A 14,224-nucleotide genomic window follows, 5' to 3' on the forward strand; every position below is an offset into this window, starting at 1 on the left:
TAGTCCGTAGCCTTGCCAATCGCACTCCCTTCCGTGACCAGCCGAGCAGGCGGGTAAACGGCCGTCAGAGGTTTGGCGGTGCTGGTATATGATCTACGTTCGAGCTCGCGTTTCGCCGTTGTCTTTACACTGTAGACAACCAGACACTCCCCCGAGCGCTATTGAGCACAGCTGATAGAGGAGCTCTGAAGTAGCAGTGTTGTTGAGCAGAGTTGGGTAGTGAGATCGACACCCGATCGCGAAAGTGCACAGATGCAGATCAGTTAAAGCTCCCCCAACAACAAGAATGATATGGTGGTAACAGCAACGGCAACTAGAAAAAGGACTCAAAGAGACAAGAGGTAGACTATAGATACGGAGAGCTTGAGAAGAAGGGAGGAGGATAAATTAAGTAGAGAAGACTGCGAGGTGAAAAGAAAGAAAGAAAGACAGAGCGAGCAATTGAAGGATCCGGGTTCGGTAGAGCGCGGATCAAGAAAAGCGGCCCGGAGTTAGTGATTGGAAGGACGAACGAGTTCTCAGGCAATAGTCAGAGTTTCTAATTTTCTTAGACTGTTATTTCTTTCAAGGAGGATGATGCTGGCTGATGCTAAGATAGCCAAGAGTCAAGTAATCATTAATCAGACCAGGCTCGGTGTCGTGGGGGGCGCCTTTTCAAGGAACGATACTCAGATCAGTAGTTGCTGAGAAATTAAACCTGCAGAGGGCGCCGCGATGTGCCTGAGGCTGCGTGATGATTGGCCGCAAACGGCCTTCCAGCGTCATCGTCGGTCTCAAGTGGGCATTGTAAGGGAATTCCCGCCCGGGCTTTTCCCGCCCGGGCTTTTCCCGCCCGGTCTTTGGTTCTTTGGGTCTTTGGGTCTTTGGTTCTGCTGATTTTTTTCCTGGTTCCCAGTTCCGGAATTTACCTGATCTGGTTTAGAGTCAGTCAATTAGTCGTGGTGAGGAGTTGAAGACTTTTTTTGTTTTGGAGAAGTAAAGAAGTACGTAGTGCCACTATGAGTATGTTAGTTCAGGCCGCGACTGACCCTTCGTCCAGTACGGTATTTGTAGTCCCCCATGGGGATGAAATTCGGAGGAGGAAGGGAGTCAATGTCAATCCATGCCTTGCATGATTCAAAACCTAATGCTTCGTACTCCATACTCACATATGATAACTCACCAAGTAACTAGTTAGTTATTTACCGTGACGACTTCCGGCAGCGTGCCTCCCTCCTATCTCGGGAAACCGGCAAGCGGATGTGATATCCGACTGCTCGACCACTTTGGGTATCATTCCTCGCAGCCCTGAGAAAAGAATCATGAGATTGGAGTGGAACAGGCTCCGCTCCTGTCGAGGCCTCGATGAATCACAATGAAAGCTTCAAAGCCTCTTGATTGATGCATTCTTCATTTTATGGATGAGTCAGCCACAAACGTGTCAAGGCGTCGCAACGCTCTAATTCTAGCCTTGATTCAGTATCTATGCAGGTTTATTTATTGTTAGGCACACGAAAAAAGGAACGGGAGATCATCGTGGAGACTCAGCGGAATTGTCACTGTCTCTTTTGTGCAGGTGGTCTGGAGAACCCCGAGTTTCGTTTCGTTTCACCTCGCAACAATGGGCGCCGGCAACTCAATTCCCCAATCTTGAACCTGGCCGGGTAATAAGAATTGTTGACGATGATCGACTTACTCCAAGTTTACTGGCCGACTGGTGGCAGGGATGAAGAGCTTGCGCCTGATCTGGCACTCAGCACTTTCTTGTCAGCTCGTGTCACTTCATCTATCCTTTCATTGCAGTTTACTTAGTATGTATTATACGTACTGCGCATACGCCTATCGATGGGCTAGACAGCCCGGGTGATGTCATCCCCACCTATCGTTTCAACCGTCCCGCTTCGACTCCGTCGACAATCGTCCTTTCCCTCCTTTGCTGCATCGCATCTCACTCGAAGATCTCGCATGATCCATCACCATTCCTTTCCCGCAATCTCTGTTTATCGCCATGGCTGAGGTCGACGATCCTCTCATTCAAGCGTTGCCTCCTGCGACCGACTATCTGACCTACCTGACTTTGCTCGAATACCAATTGACCCCCGCCCGTCTGCCTACCCTGCATACACTCCTTCAGGATGAGGTGCTGACGACCAATATCGGCTGGGACCTGGTGCATCTGCTCGTACCTATGCTGCCTGAGTCTTTGGACTGTCTGCATGATATTGCTCGCCTGGGAAATCCTAGAGAGGTGATTCTACGGGTTTCGGATGCCCTGATGAAACTGCAACCAGCCGAGGACGAGAACGACGAGGCTGAATGGACAAATGCGGACTCAGTATCACCTCGCCCGCACGGGGAGTCATCGCAAGATGTAAACAGCGAACCGGAGCCCAAATCAGACGACGACACAAAGCCCCTGCCTCGCCATATCCTACAATTCAACGCGCTCGTTTCCATGTTGTCGGTGTTGCACTCTCGCATCCAGACCAAGTCACCCAGTCGGTTCCTGGCCACATCCCTGCAAGCCTTGCTCGAAGCATATACGTTGATGCCTACGAGTGAAACTACAATTGCTTTGTTGGAATTCTTTCGGGATGTGTCGCCTTCGAAACGTCCGGCCCCGCCACCCCGAGCAGCCAGTGAATCCAGCGTGGTCCGTCTGTCTGAAGCTTCTGCGCCGGACCCGGAAGCTGAAGTTCAATCGCCATCTCCGGCCACTGACAATGAGGCGGTCTTGGTCCAGAGGTTTCTACAGTTCGGTTTGCTTGAAGTTCTCAAATCATACCTGCTCAGCTTTGCGGGTCCGCTTGACCCCGGAATGTCATGGACGATCCGGCTGCAAGAGAAACTTCATCCCGGACTGCGGATGGCCAGCCAACAGACGCAGACAGACATCTTTGCTCAAAGCAAACGACTGAAGGAGCGAGACTTAATCGTTGCCAAGATCACGGTACGGCCCGAGATCGAATCCTGGGGACCGTACTCAGTAGGTTGCTAACATCCATAGGCACTATCTCGCGACTTTGGTATTAGTGACAAGCAGCTGCTGGAAATCGCCTTGAAATCATCCGACGACCAGCCCCCGCCGCTGGATTTCGATGAGCCACCTCGCAAAGCGGACGAGATCCCCTTGGAAAGACATGGTTCCCTGCTGCTCCTCGCAGCACGGGCAGCCTCGGCGGAATTGTTCTCATCCGGCCGTGTCACCCCGACTGCTGTCTTCCCGGACCTGGCGCACATTTTTCGCAACTTTGTTGGGGGATACAACTCGCCTGATGAGGTGGCCTTCGGGCAGCCACAGGTCCTACTCGATTCACTACTTGCTTTGACTGTCTTCTCTATGCAGCAACCAATCCAGCCACCAGCCGCAGAAAAAGAGTTCATCGATTTCGTGCTATCCCTGACGGCATGTACTGCCCGGCAGAACTACAGTTCAGTTCGACGAATCCCGGGCACAGTTGTTCAGAGCAATCCCTCGCAAATCGCCCGCTTCAAACTCATTCGAACAGTTCTAGAGGATGATCGATTCCAGACTGTAAAAGACAGCGCCATTGCCTGGCTGAAAGACGGAATCTTGGAAGCGTCCAAAGCTTCCAAGACCGATGTGCCATCTGAGTCCAGCATATTCCTTAACCCGCATTATTTCTCTGTGTTATTTCCCTCGCTCTTCAACTCATCCGCCCTGCTTATGAATGTGTCATCCGACCTTGTGGCTTCATGGATTAAGTTCTCGCAGACCTTGACGCCATCAATTCACGCGGCACTCAGTTTATACTACCTTATCGTCTCGTCACCAGACCTACGCCGCCAATTGCAGCTGGAAAAGACCTACATATACTTCCGCAACCGCTTCTTGGAGCCGCTCAAATCCCTCTGCCATGCATTTGAAGCGGACCTCACGGTCAACGGGGGTGAGGGCAAAATCGAAGCTGCGGTGGGCGAGGACCTGACGCAGATCGGAATGGCACGGTCGGTGGGCTTGGTTTCCCATGCATTGGAGCAGGTGGAGGAGGCGGTGGGGGAGGCGTTTGTGCTGAGAGCTCGGAACTCCCTGAGCCCAGCGCCGATGATATCGCCCAGGTGGATATGATCCGGAAGGAAACCTCCCCTTAGGTCATCAGTAGTGTACATACATACTCACAGTATCGGATACGGCCGAAATATACGCCTCCGTATATATGATCATATCTTGTTTTGGTGATTTCTGCTCAGTGCTCCCAGGCGAGGAGAGTAGAGTGCAGATGGATTTCAGTATTTGCACGAGAAGTAGGGAGCATTCCATAGGAAGAGATGCAGAGGGAGAAAGGTTTAGGAGCAGCGACGTAGAAGTCGATACCATCTCGCTACTTTGGTGCGTATCCAGCCAGCCAGCCACGACGTGACCTTTTGTGAATAGGGTAGGTAGTCATCGCCCTTGCAATGGAATGTTTGCAAGCACGTTCTTGTCTGAGCATTGGTGGACCGGGTTGCTCGGTCCCTGGGCTTCAGCTGGGATGTATTGCACCACAAGATGTCAGACCATCTTGGCTCATCACTCTAGTCAAGTTCTCCGGTGGGATTCCGTGCTTAGCTTGTGACCCGTAGACCTGTACTGTACCTAGCGTATTCTTGGTCTATGGTTTAGTGCATTTTTCGGCAGTCCTGTTCTCGATGGCCCAACCGTCTTTTGAAGTGCCTTCGTCGAGTCAATGGAAATTCCGAGGCGGCGCTGGCTAGATAGCCCAAGGGGTGTAGCTTGTCGAGACTGGCTGGAGGGGGAAATGAAGACAAGCAGCGGAGGAAAGGTGGTCGACCATCTCCATTGGTCGACGGCTGCCATCTTCATTAATACCTCATTTCCGGCCCAGGCAGGCTTCCCTCTTTTCCCTTCGCTCTTTCGCTGCGTCTCCCCACCGGCGAGGTAAGCGATGACCCTTTCGTCTCTTCCCCACCTCCTTCACGATATTCAGCAGCATCATCAAGGAATCAAGACTGACGGACTTGTATTTAGCGTGGCACTAGTGGACCTCACTAACGCGGTTGCCGTGATGAATCGTCCACTTTGACTCCTTGACGGCCTGACCCCTCCGAGAAGAAAAGCCGTAACCGAGCCAGGGGCGGCGATTCTGCGGGGAAATCAGAGCCCTCTCGTTGGAGGAAACGGACTTGGCTCCCCGGATTTGACCTCATCGGAGAAGCTGGTCTGCTGGTCACAGTGTGCAGAACGCCCGCGCAGGGGCTCATGCAGGTCACACCTCGTCTAACAAGGTACAAGCCAGATGCCGACAAAGCGATTGGATGCCTGTGGCCAATGCATGTTCATGTCCGCTTCACATGCAGTCGAGTCGAACTCCCCCCCCTCACCCGGTGCTGGACGGCCGCCTCATGCGGTCTATAAAAGGCAGTGACTTTCCTACTGCCTAGCGATTCTTTTTTTCACTCCAGTCTCATCCTCTGTTCTACTCATTATCCCCGTGTTTCCTTTGCCTCGCCATGATCCGGCGCGTCTCCTATGCGCTTTGCGCGCTGGCTTTCAGCTCCTGGGCCACTGCAGCCCCGCAGCTGAATGCTCGCGCTACAGGCAGTGTCGACTCCTGGTTCGCATCTGAGACCACGGTCGCACTCGATGGCATTCTTGCCAACATCGGGGCGGATGGAGAGTTCTCCAAGAGTGCTAAGTCTGGCATCGTTATTGCTAGTCCAAGCACTGACAACCCGGACTGTGAGGAACTACTTTCTTCCTAGTTGTATGGTTGTCCGCTAACAAGGGGTGCGCAGATTACTACACCTGGACCCGCGATTCGGCTTTGACCATGAAGATTCTTGTTGATCTCTTCGTCAACGGTGAATCGAGTCTCCAGACGGTCATCGAGGAGTATATCAATTCCCAGGCTTACCTGCAGACGGTTTCCAACCCGTCTGGTTCTCTCTCGGGCGGGGCAGGTCTTGGAGAACCGAAATTCAATGTGGACGAGACGGCGTACACTGGCAGCTGGGGTCGTCCACAGCGGGATGGACCTGCGTTGCGAGCGACCGCTCTGATTGGCTTTGGTAATTGGCTGATTGTAAGTTCTTTTAATGAATTTCGAGTGGCTTGACTGACACTTTCAGAACAATGGCTACTCCACCTACGCGACGAACATCATTTGGCCCATTGTTCGCAATGATCTGTCCTATGTTGCTCAGTACTGGAACCAGACTGGCTACGGTTGGTCATCCCCAAACCCACTTCCCTACCAATGACCACTAACTCGAAATCATGCAGATCTGTGGGAGGAAGTCAATGGGTCTTCGTTCTTCACTGTTGCGGTCCAACATCGGGCACTTGTGGAAGGCAGCACCTTTGCTAAGAGTGTTGGCTCGTCTTGCAGCTGGTGCGATTCTCAGGCTCCGCAAATCTTGTGCTTCATGCAGAGCTTCTGGACTGGCTCCTATATGCTTGCCAACACCAACAGCGGCCGCAGTGGCAAGGACGCGAACACCGTGCTCGCCAGTATTCACACTTTTGATCCCGCCGCAGGCTGCGACGACACGACTTTCCAACCTTGCTCCCCGCGTGCGCTGGCCAACCACAAGGTCTATACTGACTCTTTCCGCTCGGTTTACTCGCTCAATTCTGGTATTGCTGAGGGCACTGCGGTTGCAGTCGGCCGCTACCCTGAGGACTCGTACTACAACGGTAACCCTTGGTTCTTGACCACCCTTGCAGCCGCTGAGCAGCTGTACGATGCTATCTATCAGTGGAACCGTATTGGGTCCATCACCATCACCAGCACGTCACTTGCCTTCTTCCAAGATCTGTACAGCTCCGCGGCGGTTGGAACATACTCCTCTTCCAGCTCCGCCTTTACCTCCATCATCAGCGCTGTTAAGACCTATGCTGATGGATACGTGAGCGTGGCTGTGCGTCCAACTTCCCTTGATCTCAAAGTGCCTTACTGATAGCCTACAGGAATCCCACGCTATGACCAATGGCTCTCTTTCCGAGCAGTATGATAAGACATACGGTACTCAGCTGTCTGCCCGAGATTTGACCTGGTCCTATGCTGCGGTCCTGACGGCCAACTTGCGCCGCAACTCGGTTGTGCCTCCTTCTTGGGGAGAGACGAGCGCGAGCAGTGTCCCCTCTGTCTGCTCTGCCACCTCTGCAACGGGTACCTACAGCACCGCTACCAACACTGCTTGGCCAAGCACGTTGACCAGCGGTAGCGCTGGCACCGGAACCACCACTACTACCACTAAGGCTGGCAGCGGTAGCACTACCACCACCACCACTACAAGCAAGACTTCAACAACAACCTCAGCCTGCTCCACGCCCACAAGTGTCGCAGTGACATTCGATGTGATCGCCACCACTACCTACGGAGAGAATGTGTTCATTTCCGGCTCCATCTCTCAGTTGGGCAGCTGGGACACCAGCAGTGCAATTGCATTGAGCGCCAGCCAGTACACCTCAAGCAACAACCTGTGGTATGCCACGATCAGCCTGCCCGCAGGCACTACCTTCCAGTACAAGTATATCCGCAAGGAGACAGATGGGTCCATTGTTTGGGAGAGTGACCCCAACCGGTCTTATACCGTTCCCTCGAGCTGTGGAGTGAGCAGTGCCACTGAGAGTGATACTTGGCGGTGATCGAGCTTGAAGGAGTCTTCGATTGTGGGGACTATCAAGCTTGTTCGAAATATATAGCTATAACAATGGCGGCCCAATGATTAATCACGGACTTAGTATTAAATCCTTGTCAAATGCAATGCTCTATTCCTTGAACTACGATCATGATTGCCTTCATTAGAAGGCGATGTAATGGCAGCCTTTCTCTTGATGATTCTGGAAAAGCAGATGGCACAACAAAATAAAGCACAGCCACTGGAGGGTTTTTCTTCACCTTCAGACACGTCCAGCCCGGTTATTTTAGCTATGAAACAGACAGCCTCAGGAGGCAAAGTATTCAGCAATCTGGTCAGAGTCATCGCTCGGAAGATATTGCTAGGATATCGTGACTTGCCACTCCACAAATGAATCCAGATACGAGTTTCCTTTTCGAAGCGGTATGCATAAGGTGATATGTATGCAAATCCGCATGCAATGAGCAAGGCACCGTTCCGCATCTGATCTATCCCATGGAGCTGCGATCCCGGCATTACCGTTTTGGAAAAAGATATTGCACTCATCTCACAGCTCATGCATCAAAGCATTGCAATCGCCGTCCATACACCGACAATCCATGCATTTCGAGAGCAAGCGTGTGGCGCACAGTACGAGCTGGGGGCTTGGTCGAGACACAGCATATAAACGCAACCTACCCCAACAGCTTCAGGAGATTCCAGCTCTTGTTCAAACCACCAATTGTGCCTTCTCCTTCTTGTAATATTTTCTTTTTTTCTTCTTCCTTGATTTCATTCTTTTGCAGTCTGCAACATTAAACCTCACGATGGACAACTATCACGCCTGCTCCTCGGTAATTAGTGAGTTCGAAGCGCGCAAAGCCGGCGCCTTCACCTCCCTCCCGATCCGCGTGAACCGCTACAGCGAGGTGGCCACCAAAGCTGCCCAGGACTTTGTGTGCAAATGGAACTGCCACTTCGATGTTGGGTCCAATTATCCCGGGTCAACATCGGCGACTCGCTTCGGACCGCGAGACAGCCCACTTGTCATGATCATCCCCGAGGCGCAGCCGGACAGACTGGCGACGGCGGCGTGTTTGGCTGAGATGGCACGACTGCTTGATGGTAAGCCCCTTCAATTCCTGTTTCCTTCTTGCGTGTGTGTGTGCTAAGGAGGAGGTGCTGATGGAACAGTAGACCTCTGCCATCGATTCGGAACTCATAATCGACACGAGGGCTTTGAGTTGTTGAACCGGTGCATCGAGCAATTCTCGGCCTCCTCTTCCTGCTCGTGCTCTGGATCGTGCGGGAAGAGTTTGGGAGGGGACCGTCAGCACCACTATCGCCACCACCACCACCACCACCACCACCATCATCGCCTTCAGCAGGTCATTTCGGAGATCTTCTCGGATGTTTGCCGGGCTGAGTGCGAGCACGGGGTGCATCTGCTTGAGGTGTATCGGAAAGCGATTGTTCGGGTTTCAACGCCACTGGACTGCAAGAAGAAGTTCGCCTTTGAGTGAGTTAGAGACTCTGGGAGGGTTGGATGTGTGATGACTGATGCCTTGTGTAGAGCCTTCTGGCCGATCTTGGAATTCGCCATCGGTGTTCATCTCTCGCACGTTGACCACATGCTTCTTCACGAAATCAAGGACGTCGCGGATGAGTGCCTCGCCTTAAACGATGAATACTGGAGCTGGACTGCAGGGTGCGCAGACCATAAGGCCGGGCGCAACATCATCGACTGCTTTGTTCGCGTGGAGGGGTTGTCGGTTGACGCAGCACGCGAGAAGGTCAGAAGAAGTATTCTTGAGCTCGAGAGCCGGTTCCTGTCCCTCAAGGACAGATTCTCCTGGCAACACCCGACCGAATCGATCCGTCTGCACCGTTGGATCGAGGCCGTCGGGGCGGCGATGGCCAGCTACAACTACTGGCGGGCGAATCTGTCGTCTCCATGCTTCAGCAGTAGCAACTGCGGCAAAGCCGAATGGACCAGCACCTCGTCTACCACCACCCTCATCGATCGTCCTTGCTCTCCTCAACTCAGCTACAGACTCCACCACAGCAGCCTCGAGAGCAAGACCACAGACACCACCGCTCTAACCGCTCCAACTACCTACATCAGCTCTATCGCCTCCACCCCGACCACCGCAATCCTGAACATGCTCCCGGCCGCGCTGAACTGCTGGGCCCGCGCGCCGGAACCCGCCCTCCAACACATCCAGACCATCTTCACCAACCTCCACAACGCCACTCTCATCCTCTGGGACATCTTCACCGCGAGCACCACCCGCCACAGCAGCCCGGCCACCCACATCGTCTTCGGGACCGCCCAGGCCACCAACAGCGCCTACTACGCCTTCACCCACGCCCTGCAATCCGTCCAGCACCACCCCCACCTCCTCAGCAACCCGCCGCAAGCCACCGCCATCCTGACCGAAGGTCTCACCAGACTCTTCACCGGCCAGAGCTGGGCCCTGAACTGGAAGTTCACGCACCACATCCCCACCGAGCCCGAATACCTAGGCCTAATCGACGATACCACGGGGGCACTCTTCTCCATTCTGGTCCGACTGCTGCAGTCGCAGTCCCGCTGTGCCCCTCCCTCGCCATCCCCATGCCATCCTCACAACAGCAGCAGCACCAACGACCCCAAGTTCCTGAACCGCAGCGACTCCCTCCTCTACCTCACCAACCTCCTTGCGCGATTCATCCGCATCCGCGAGGAGTACCTCTTCTTCACCACCGAGTCCACCACACCAACTAGCACCACTCCCTCCAAGCCTGGGGCAGAAAGCACGATAGGAGGATACAGCTACTCCTACCCCATCATCCGGCTCCTGAACACACGGCCCGAGTGCCGTGCGCAGATCACCGCGCTGCTATCCTCTTCTGCTGCTGCTGCGACTACTGGCTCATGCTCGTCATCGTACGCTGGTTCGTTCTCGGGTTGTGCGTCTCGTGGAACCAGCCCCTCGCCGTGCGCCTGCCCCCCTTCTACTGCGTCTTCTTCTTCCTCGTCTTGTTCCTGTCCCTCTTCAACTGGAGCAAACGGCACGGGCCAGGGCTTCGGAGCGTGCGGTAGTGCTATCCCGCCGCCGATGAGTGTCCCCGGTCTGTTGCACTTGCTCCGCGATTCAGGGGTGTTGGCCGCCACCAGGGAGTTCCTGCGGGATATGGAGGAGCAGATTGAGCGGGAGGTCGGGCGGTTGGAGGCCGGGGTGTTTGGCGGGGAGACGAATTCGTTGGTGCGGACGGTTGTGGGGCGGTTGAGTGTGCGGGGGATGGTTTGATCTTGATGTCTATGCAGGTATGTGAAGGCAGTAACGGTGAAGTGGGCTTGTATCAAGAATTTCCTTTGCGTGGGGAGGGGAGGTGAGGTGTACTCTAATTGCTGGGTGGTAGAGTGTATGTACGAAATGGAATGATAGTTGGGTATTTTGCTAGTTGTGCTCGATTGTGAGAAAGATTCTGCCAATTGTATCTATATCTTAGAAAACGGCCTTGAGTGAAAGCATACGCGGTCGAAGTAGAATTCTGCCCAGTGCATGAAGCTACTGTCCTCATCTATGGATCCAGCCCCACTCCATCCCTCTTCTCTCGCCCCTGGCCATATCTATACCTACTCCTCCTACACCAACTCCCAAAGCAGCACGGTATCTCTCTTTTGCCGCACAATCTGAAAGCCAGCTTCTATGTAAGCAGCCACCATACCACAACTACAATCCGACAAAATCTCTGTCACCATATGGCGAACCCCCGTATGAACACCGTCCAAACAAGAACCAAGAAGCTCCTTGGTCCAGTGCTTAAACAAGCTTAGCACCGGGGGAAGGGGCGCGAACCCGGGCTATTGGTGCACCGTACTCCATACCAACGAATGAGCTCGAAATCCCCTTCCCGAGAAGCGACTTGGCTTGGTCCACCTGCAAAGAACTGGTCTCGTGAGGCTCGTATAGCTTTCCAAGTTCCCCCAAAATATCTCACAGGTATAGCAATATACTGTACATCCAGCAAATACAGGCACCTAGTAAGAAATTGGAGCCACTCTGCATTTCGTGATATCTCCTCTTCTTTGTGTGGCAGCAATATTCTTTCTCTCTTTTTCCATGTGCTCTACACGCATTTAATTAACAAAAGTCATAACAAATCGAATCACTAACTGCTGGAACTCCCTGTTTCAAAAATGATCACCGAGTGCCAGCCAGGCAACAAATATCCCCCAGCGATCTCAGCACCACAACAGACAAGGTGATTCCATTCTATCTAGGCCCAATAACCCCAGTGCCCAACCCAAACAGTCAGTGTAGTATAAAAGCGTAACGCTGTAGTTACACCCCAATCCTCATAACCCAGTGTCCAACACGCAGAAAGCCACCACCTCAAACAAAACAAAATCCTCACACCTACCCCAACAAACCCTTCTCTCACACCTCGAAAAATGCACCGCTCATCCCCAGGAGCATCCACCCTCCTCCCCCTCCTCCCCCTCCCCTTGTCTTTCTATTGTGTGTGTGTGTGCGTGTCAAATTGACGGTGTGTTCAATACGACACAGATATGGAATACAACGGCGTCGCGATGGTCTGCGACGGCGGGACGGTGGGGTTCCCTTGCCGGGCTTGTGTCTGCGCGGTGGATCCGGTGCTTCGTAAGGGGGATGCGAGTGGTGGTGGTGATGGTGATATAACGACGGCTACGGCTACGGCTACGGCTACGGCTGCGCCCACGCCAACTCCTGGCAGTCTGGATTTCAGGGTGGAGGGGATTGGCGGCAGTTGTGCCGGGGTATTGGGGGGTGGGGGCGATGGGGCTTGGGGAGTCGGGGATTTTTGAGTAGACTTTTAGTACTGGGCGTTGCAGAAGGGGTTGTAGCGTCGATTATTCTTGGATGTCAGGCGTGTGGGTTATTGTATGACTGGAAACGAGAAACCGAGCCCTGGTGCTTTGGGTGGTTGCTGATGACTGCTTTCTCCTTTTCCATGTTTCTTCACGGGCATTATCGATTGGGTTTATTGGTACAGGAACCCATGATATGGGTATACTTCTTTCTCTGCTGCGTCATGCAGAGTGGTCATTAGTCTATATGCTGGTTCTCTTGCCTGGGGGTGATAAATGCGCAAAGTTGCGAGTCGAAAGAATAGATCTGAACATGTGGATTCATCCGTCAAAGTACTCCAGAAGGAGACTAGACTAAGCTGGTACTTGGCAGCTCAGGAACCAACATCAATTTCTTAACACATAGCTTACGGCCTTTACAACCCGGTCTAATCTCAAGAACAATTCAAGTGAGCCAGCCAACATATATTCAGAGAGACTATATCTAACCCAACTCACTCATCGTAAATTTATGTATAAACAAAACCAAAAACTCAACCCACGCACATCCTATCCAATTCAGAGAGGGTTTTCCAAGAGAGTTTAGACCAACAAAAACAGAAAAGAGACCGCAACACGACTCTAGATAAACAAGAACCCAAATCTTCCCGATTCCCTCTCCTAAACTAAAGCCTTCCAGCCCAACGCAGCTCCCCCCCTTTCTCGTCCAAGACACACGCAAGCGTAGTATATCATTTCTCGAATAAAGAACCTCGGAGGCGGAGTTGAAAAGAAAAAAGCGAAAGAATGGAATCCGGATAAGATGGTGATTGACCCCCCAAAGTTCTGTTCCAGAGTCCCACAACTTCTCAGGAAGAAGGTGGAAACCGACGTCGTGACTGGAACATCAGGGAGATCAACTTTTGCCCTCCACTAGACCTGAACCCCGTTTAGGCGCAACGGCACCAGGACTGGCTGTTGTTTTTGGTGTTTTGTCGCGGGTCATGAGTGTTCGGGGACGGTGAAAGTAGCGTGAGTCGAGTCATTGGAGTTTATGATGAATCAAAATATATAGCGTGTATGTGTATGAGATAAGTCATGTTGCGGGATGGGGAGGAGAATTTCTTATTCGAGATGGACGAAAGCTGAGAGATATTGATTTATTGATTATGGACCGAAAGGATAGATTGTTGCATTCACGTGGAAAGTGAGAGGAAGCTCTAGGCTATCTCAGGGGAGTCATTTACATGACAGTGCAGCCGCCGCCGGGGGAGGCGCCTATACTTGATATTAGCCAACGTTCTGACCCTTACGTGGGATTGATAGGAAGGGATCGGAGTGCAAAAGTCATGACAAGCCAGATCCAAGCGAGGACATACCGCGGGTGGTGGATTCCTTGACAATCTCGACGGGGGCCATTTTGAATGATTGAAGTGATGATCGAAAGATCGAATTTGTTTTTGTTTTGCTTGTAATAAAACTTGCGGATGGAGAAAAAAAAAAGCAATCCTCGAGAGGATTCGAAGGGGTTTATATAGATTTCTGGCAGATATCAATCCGTAGAATTCGTGAATGAGAACATGTACTCCATCTTTGATATTCAACAAGAGACCAATGGCAGTTGAGGAAGTATGAGGACGGTCTCGGCAGGTACGAATGAAAGGGCAGCCTAGGGCGAGAGAGTCAGTATCGTTTCTGTGATACTCTCTTTCTTCCTGTCGGTAAACTTCAACATGGCGTTCGAGAAGGCTTTCATGGAGGAATCACATGGGGATGAGGTAGAAAGAACGGAATGGAGGCGACTGGGATGTATGGTTTGGGATCGTTGAGGATGTCTGGAAGGAC

General features: G+C 52.6%; 4 protein-coding genes across 4 annotated transcripts; 3 read left to right on the plus strand and 1 right to left on the minus strand.

Annotated features, from left to right (window-relative positions):
• Positions 1–1,987: 1,987 nt before the first annotated feature.
• On the plus strand, positions 1,988–4,092 carry BO95DRAFT_450019 (uncharacterized protein; the record flags this gene model as incomplete). The annotated part of the gene is made up of 3 exons (XM_025587981.1): positions 1,988–2,929; positions 2,987–4,009; positions 4,036–4,092. The coding sequence occupies 3 exons, from the start codon at positions 1,988–1,990 to the stop codon at positions 4,090–4,092; spliced, it is 2,022 nt and encodes a 673-aa protein (XP_025446395.1).
• Positions 4,093–5,451: 1,359 nt separating this feature from the next.
• BO95DRAFT_428225 (putative glucan 1,4-alpha-glucosidase) lies at positions 5,452–7,591 on the plus strand (the record flags this gene model as incomplete). The annotated part of the gene is made up of 5 exons (XM_025584832.1): positions 5,452–5,680; positions 5,704–6,023; positions 6,070–6,166; positions 6,224–6,861; positions 6,911–7,591. The coding sequence occupies 5 exons, from the start codon at positions 5,452–5,454 to the stop codon at positions 7,589–7,591; spliced, it is 1,965 nt and encodes a 654-aa protein (XP_025446396.1).
• Positions 7,592–7,640: 49 nt separating this feature from the next.
• On the minus strand, positions 7,641–8,354 carry BO95DRAFT_248292 (uncharacterized protein). Its single transcript, XM_025581404.1, has one exon. It carries the CDS (start codon positions 8,140–8,142, stop codon positions 7,690–7,692), a length of 453 nt encoding a protein of 150 aa, XP_025446397.1. The 5' UTR covers positions 8,143–8,354; the 3' UTR covers positions 7,641–7,689.
• A 36-nt stretch (positions 8,355–8,390) lies between these two features.
• BO95DRAFT_511268 (uncharacterized protein) lies at positions 8,391–12,397 on the plus strand (the record flags this gene model as incomplete). Its single annotated transcript, XM_025591419.1, has 4 exons — positions 8,391–8,688; positions 8,761–9,082; positions 9,137–10,836; positions 12,120–12,397. The coding sequence occupies 4 exons, from the start codon at positions 8,391–8,393 to the stop codon at positions 12,395–12,397; spliced, it is 2,598 nt and encodes an 865-aa protein (XP_025446398.1).
• Positions 12,398–14,224: the final 1,827 nt, after the last annotated feature.

Source organism: Aspergillus brunneoviolaceus, assembly GCF_003184695.1.
Source record: "Aspergillus brunneoviolaceus CBS 621.78 unplaced genomic scaffold BO95scaffold_7, whole genome shotgun sequence".
Classification (NCBI taxonomy): domain Eukaryota; kingdom Fungi; phylum Ascomycota; class Eurotiomycetes; order Eurotiales; family Aspergillaceae; genus Aspergillus; species Aspergillus brunneoviolaceus.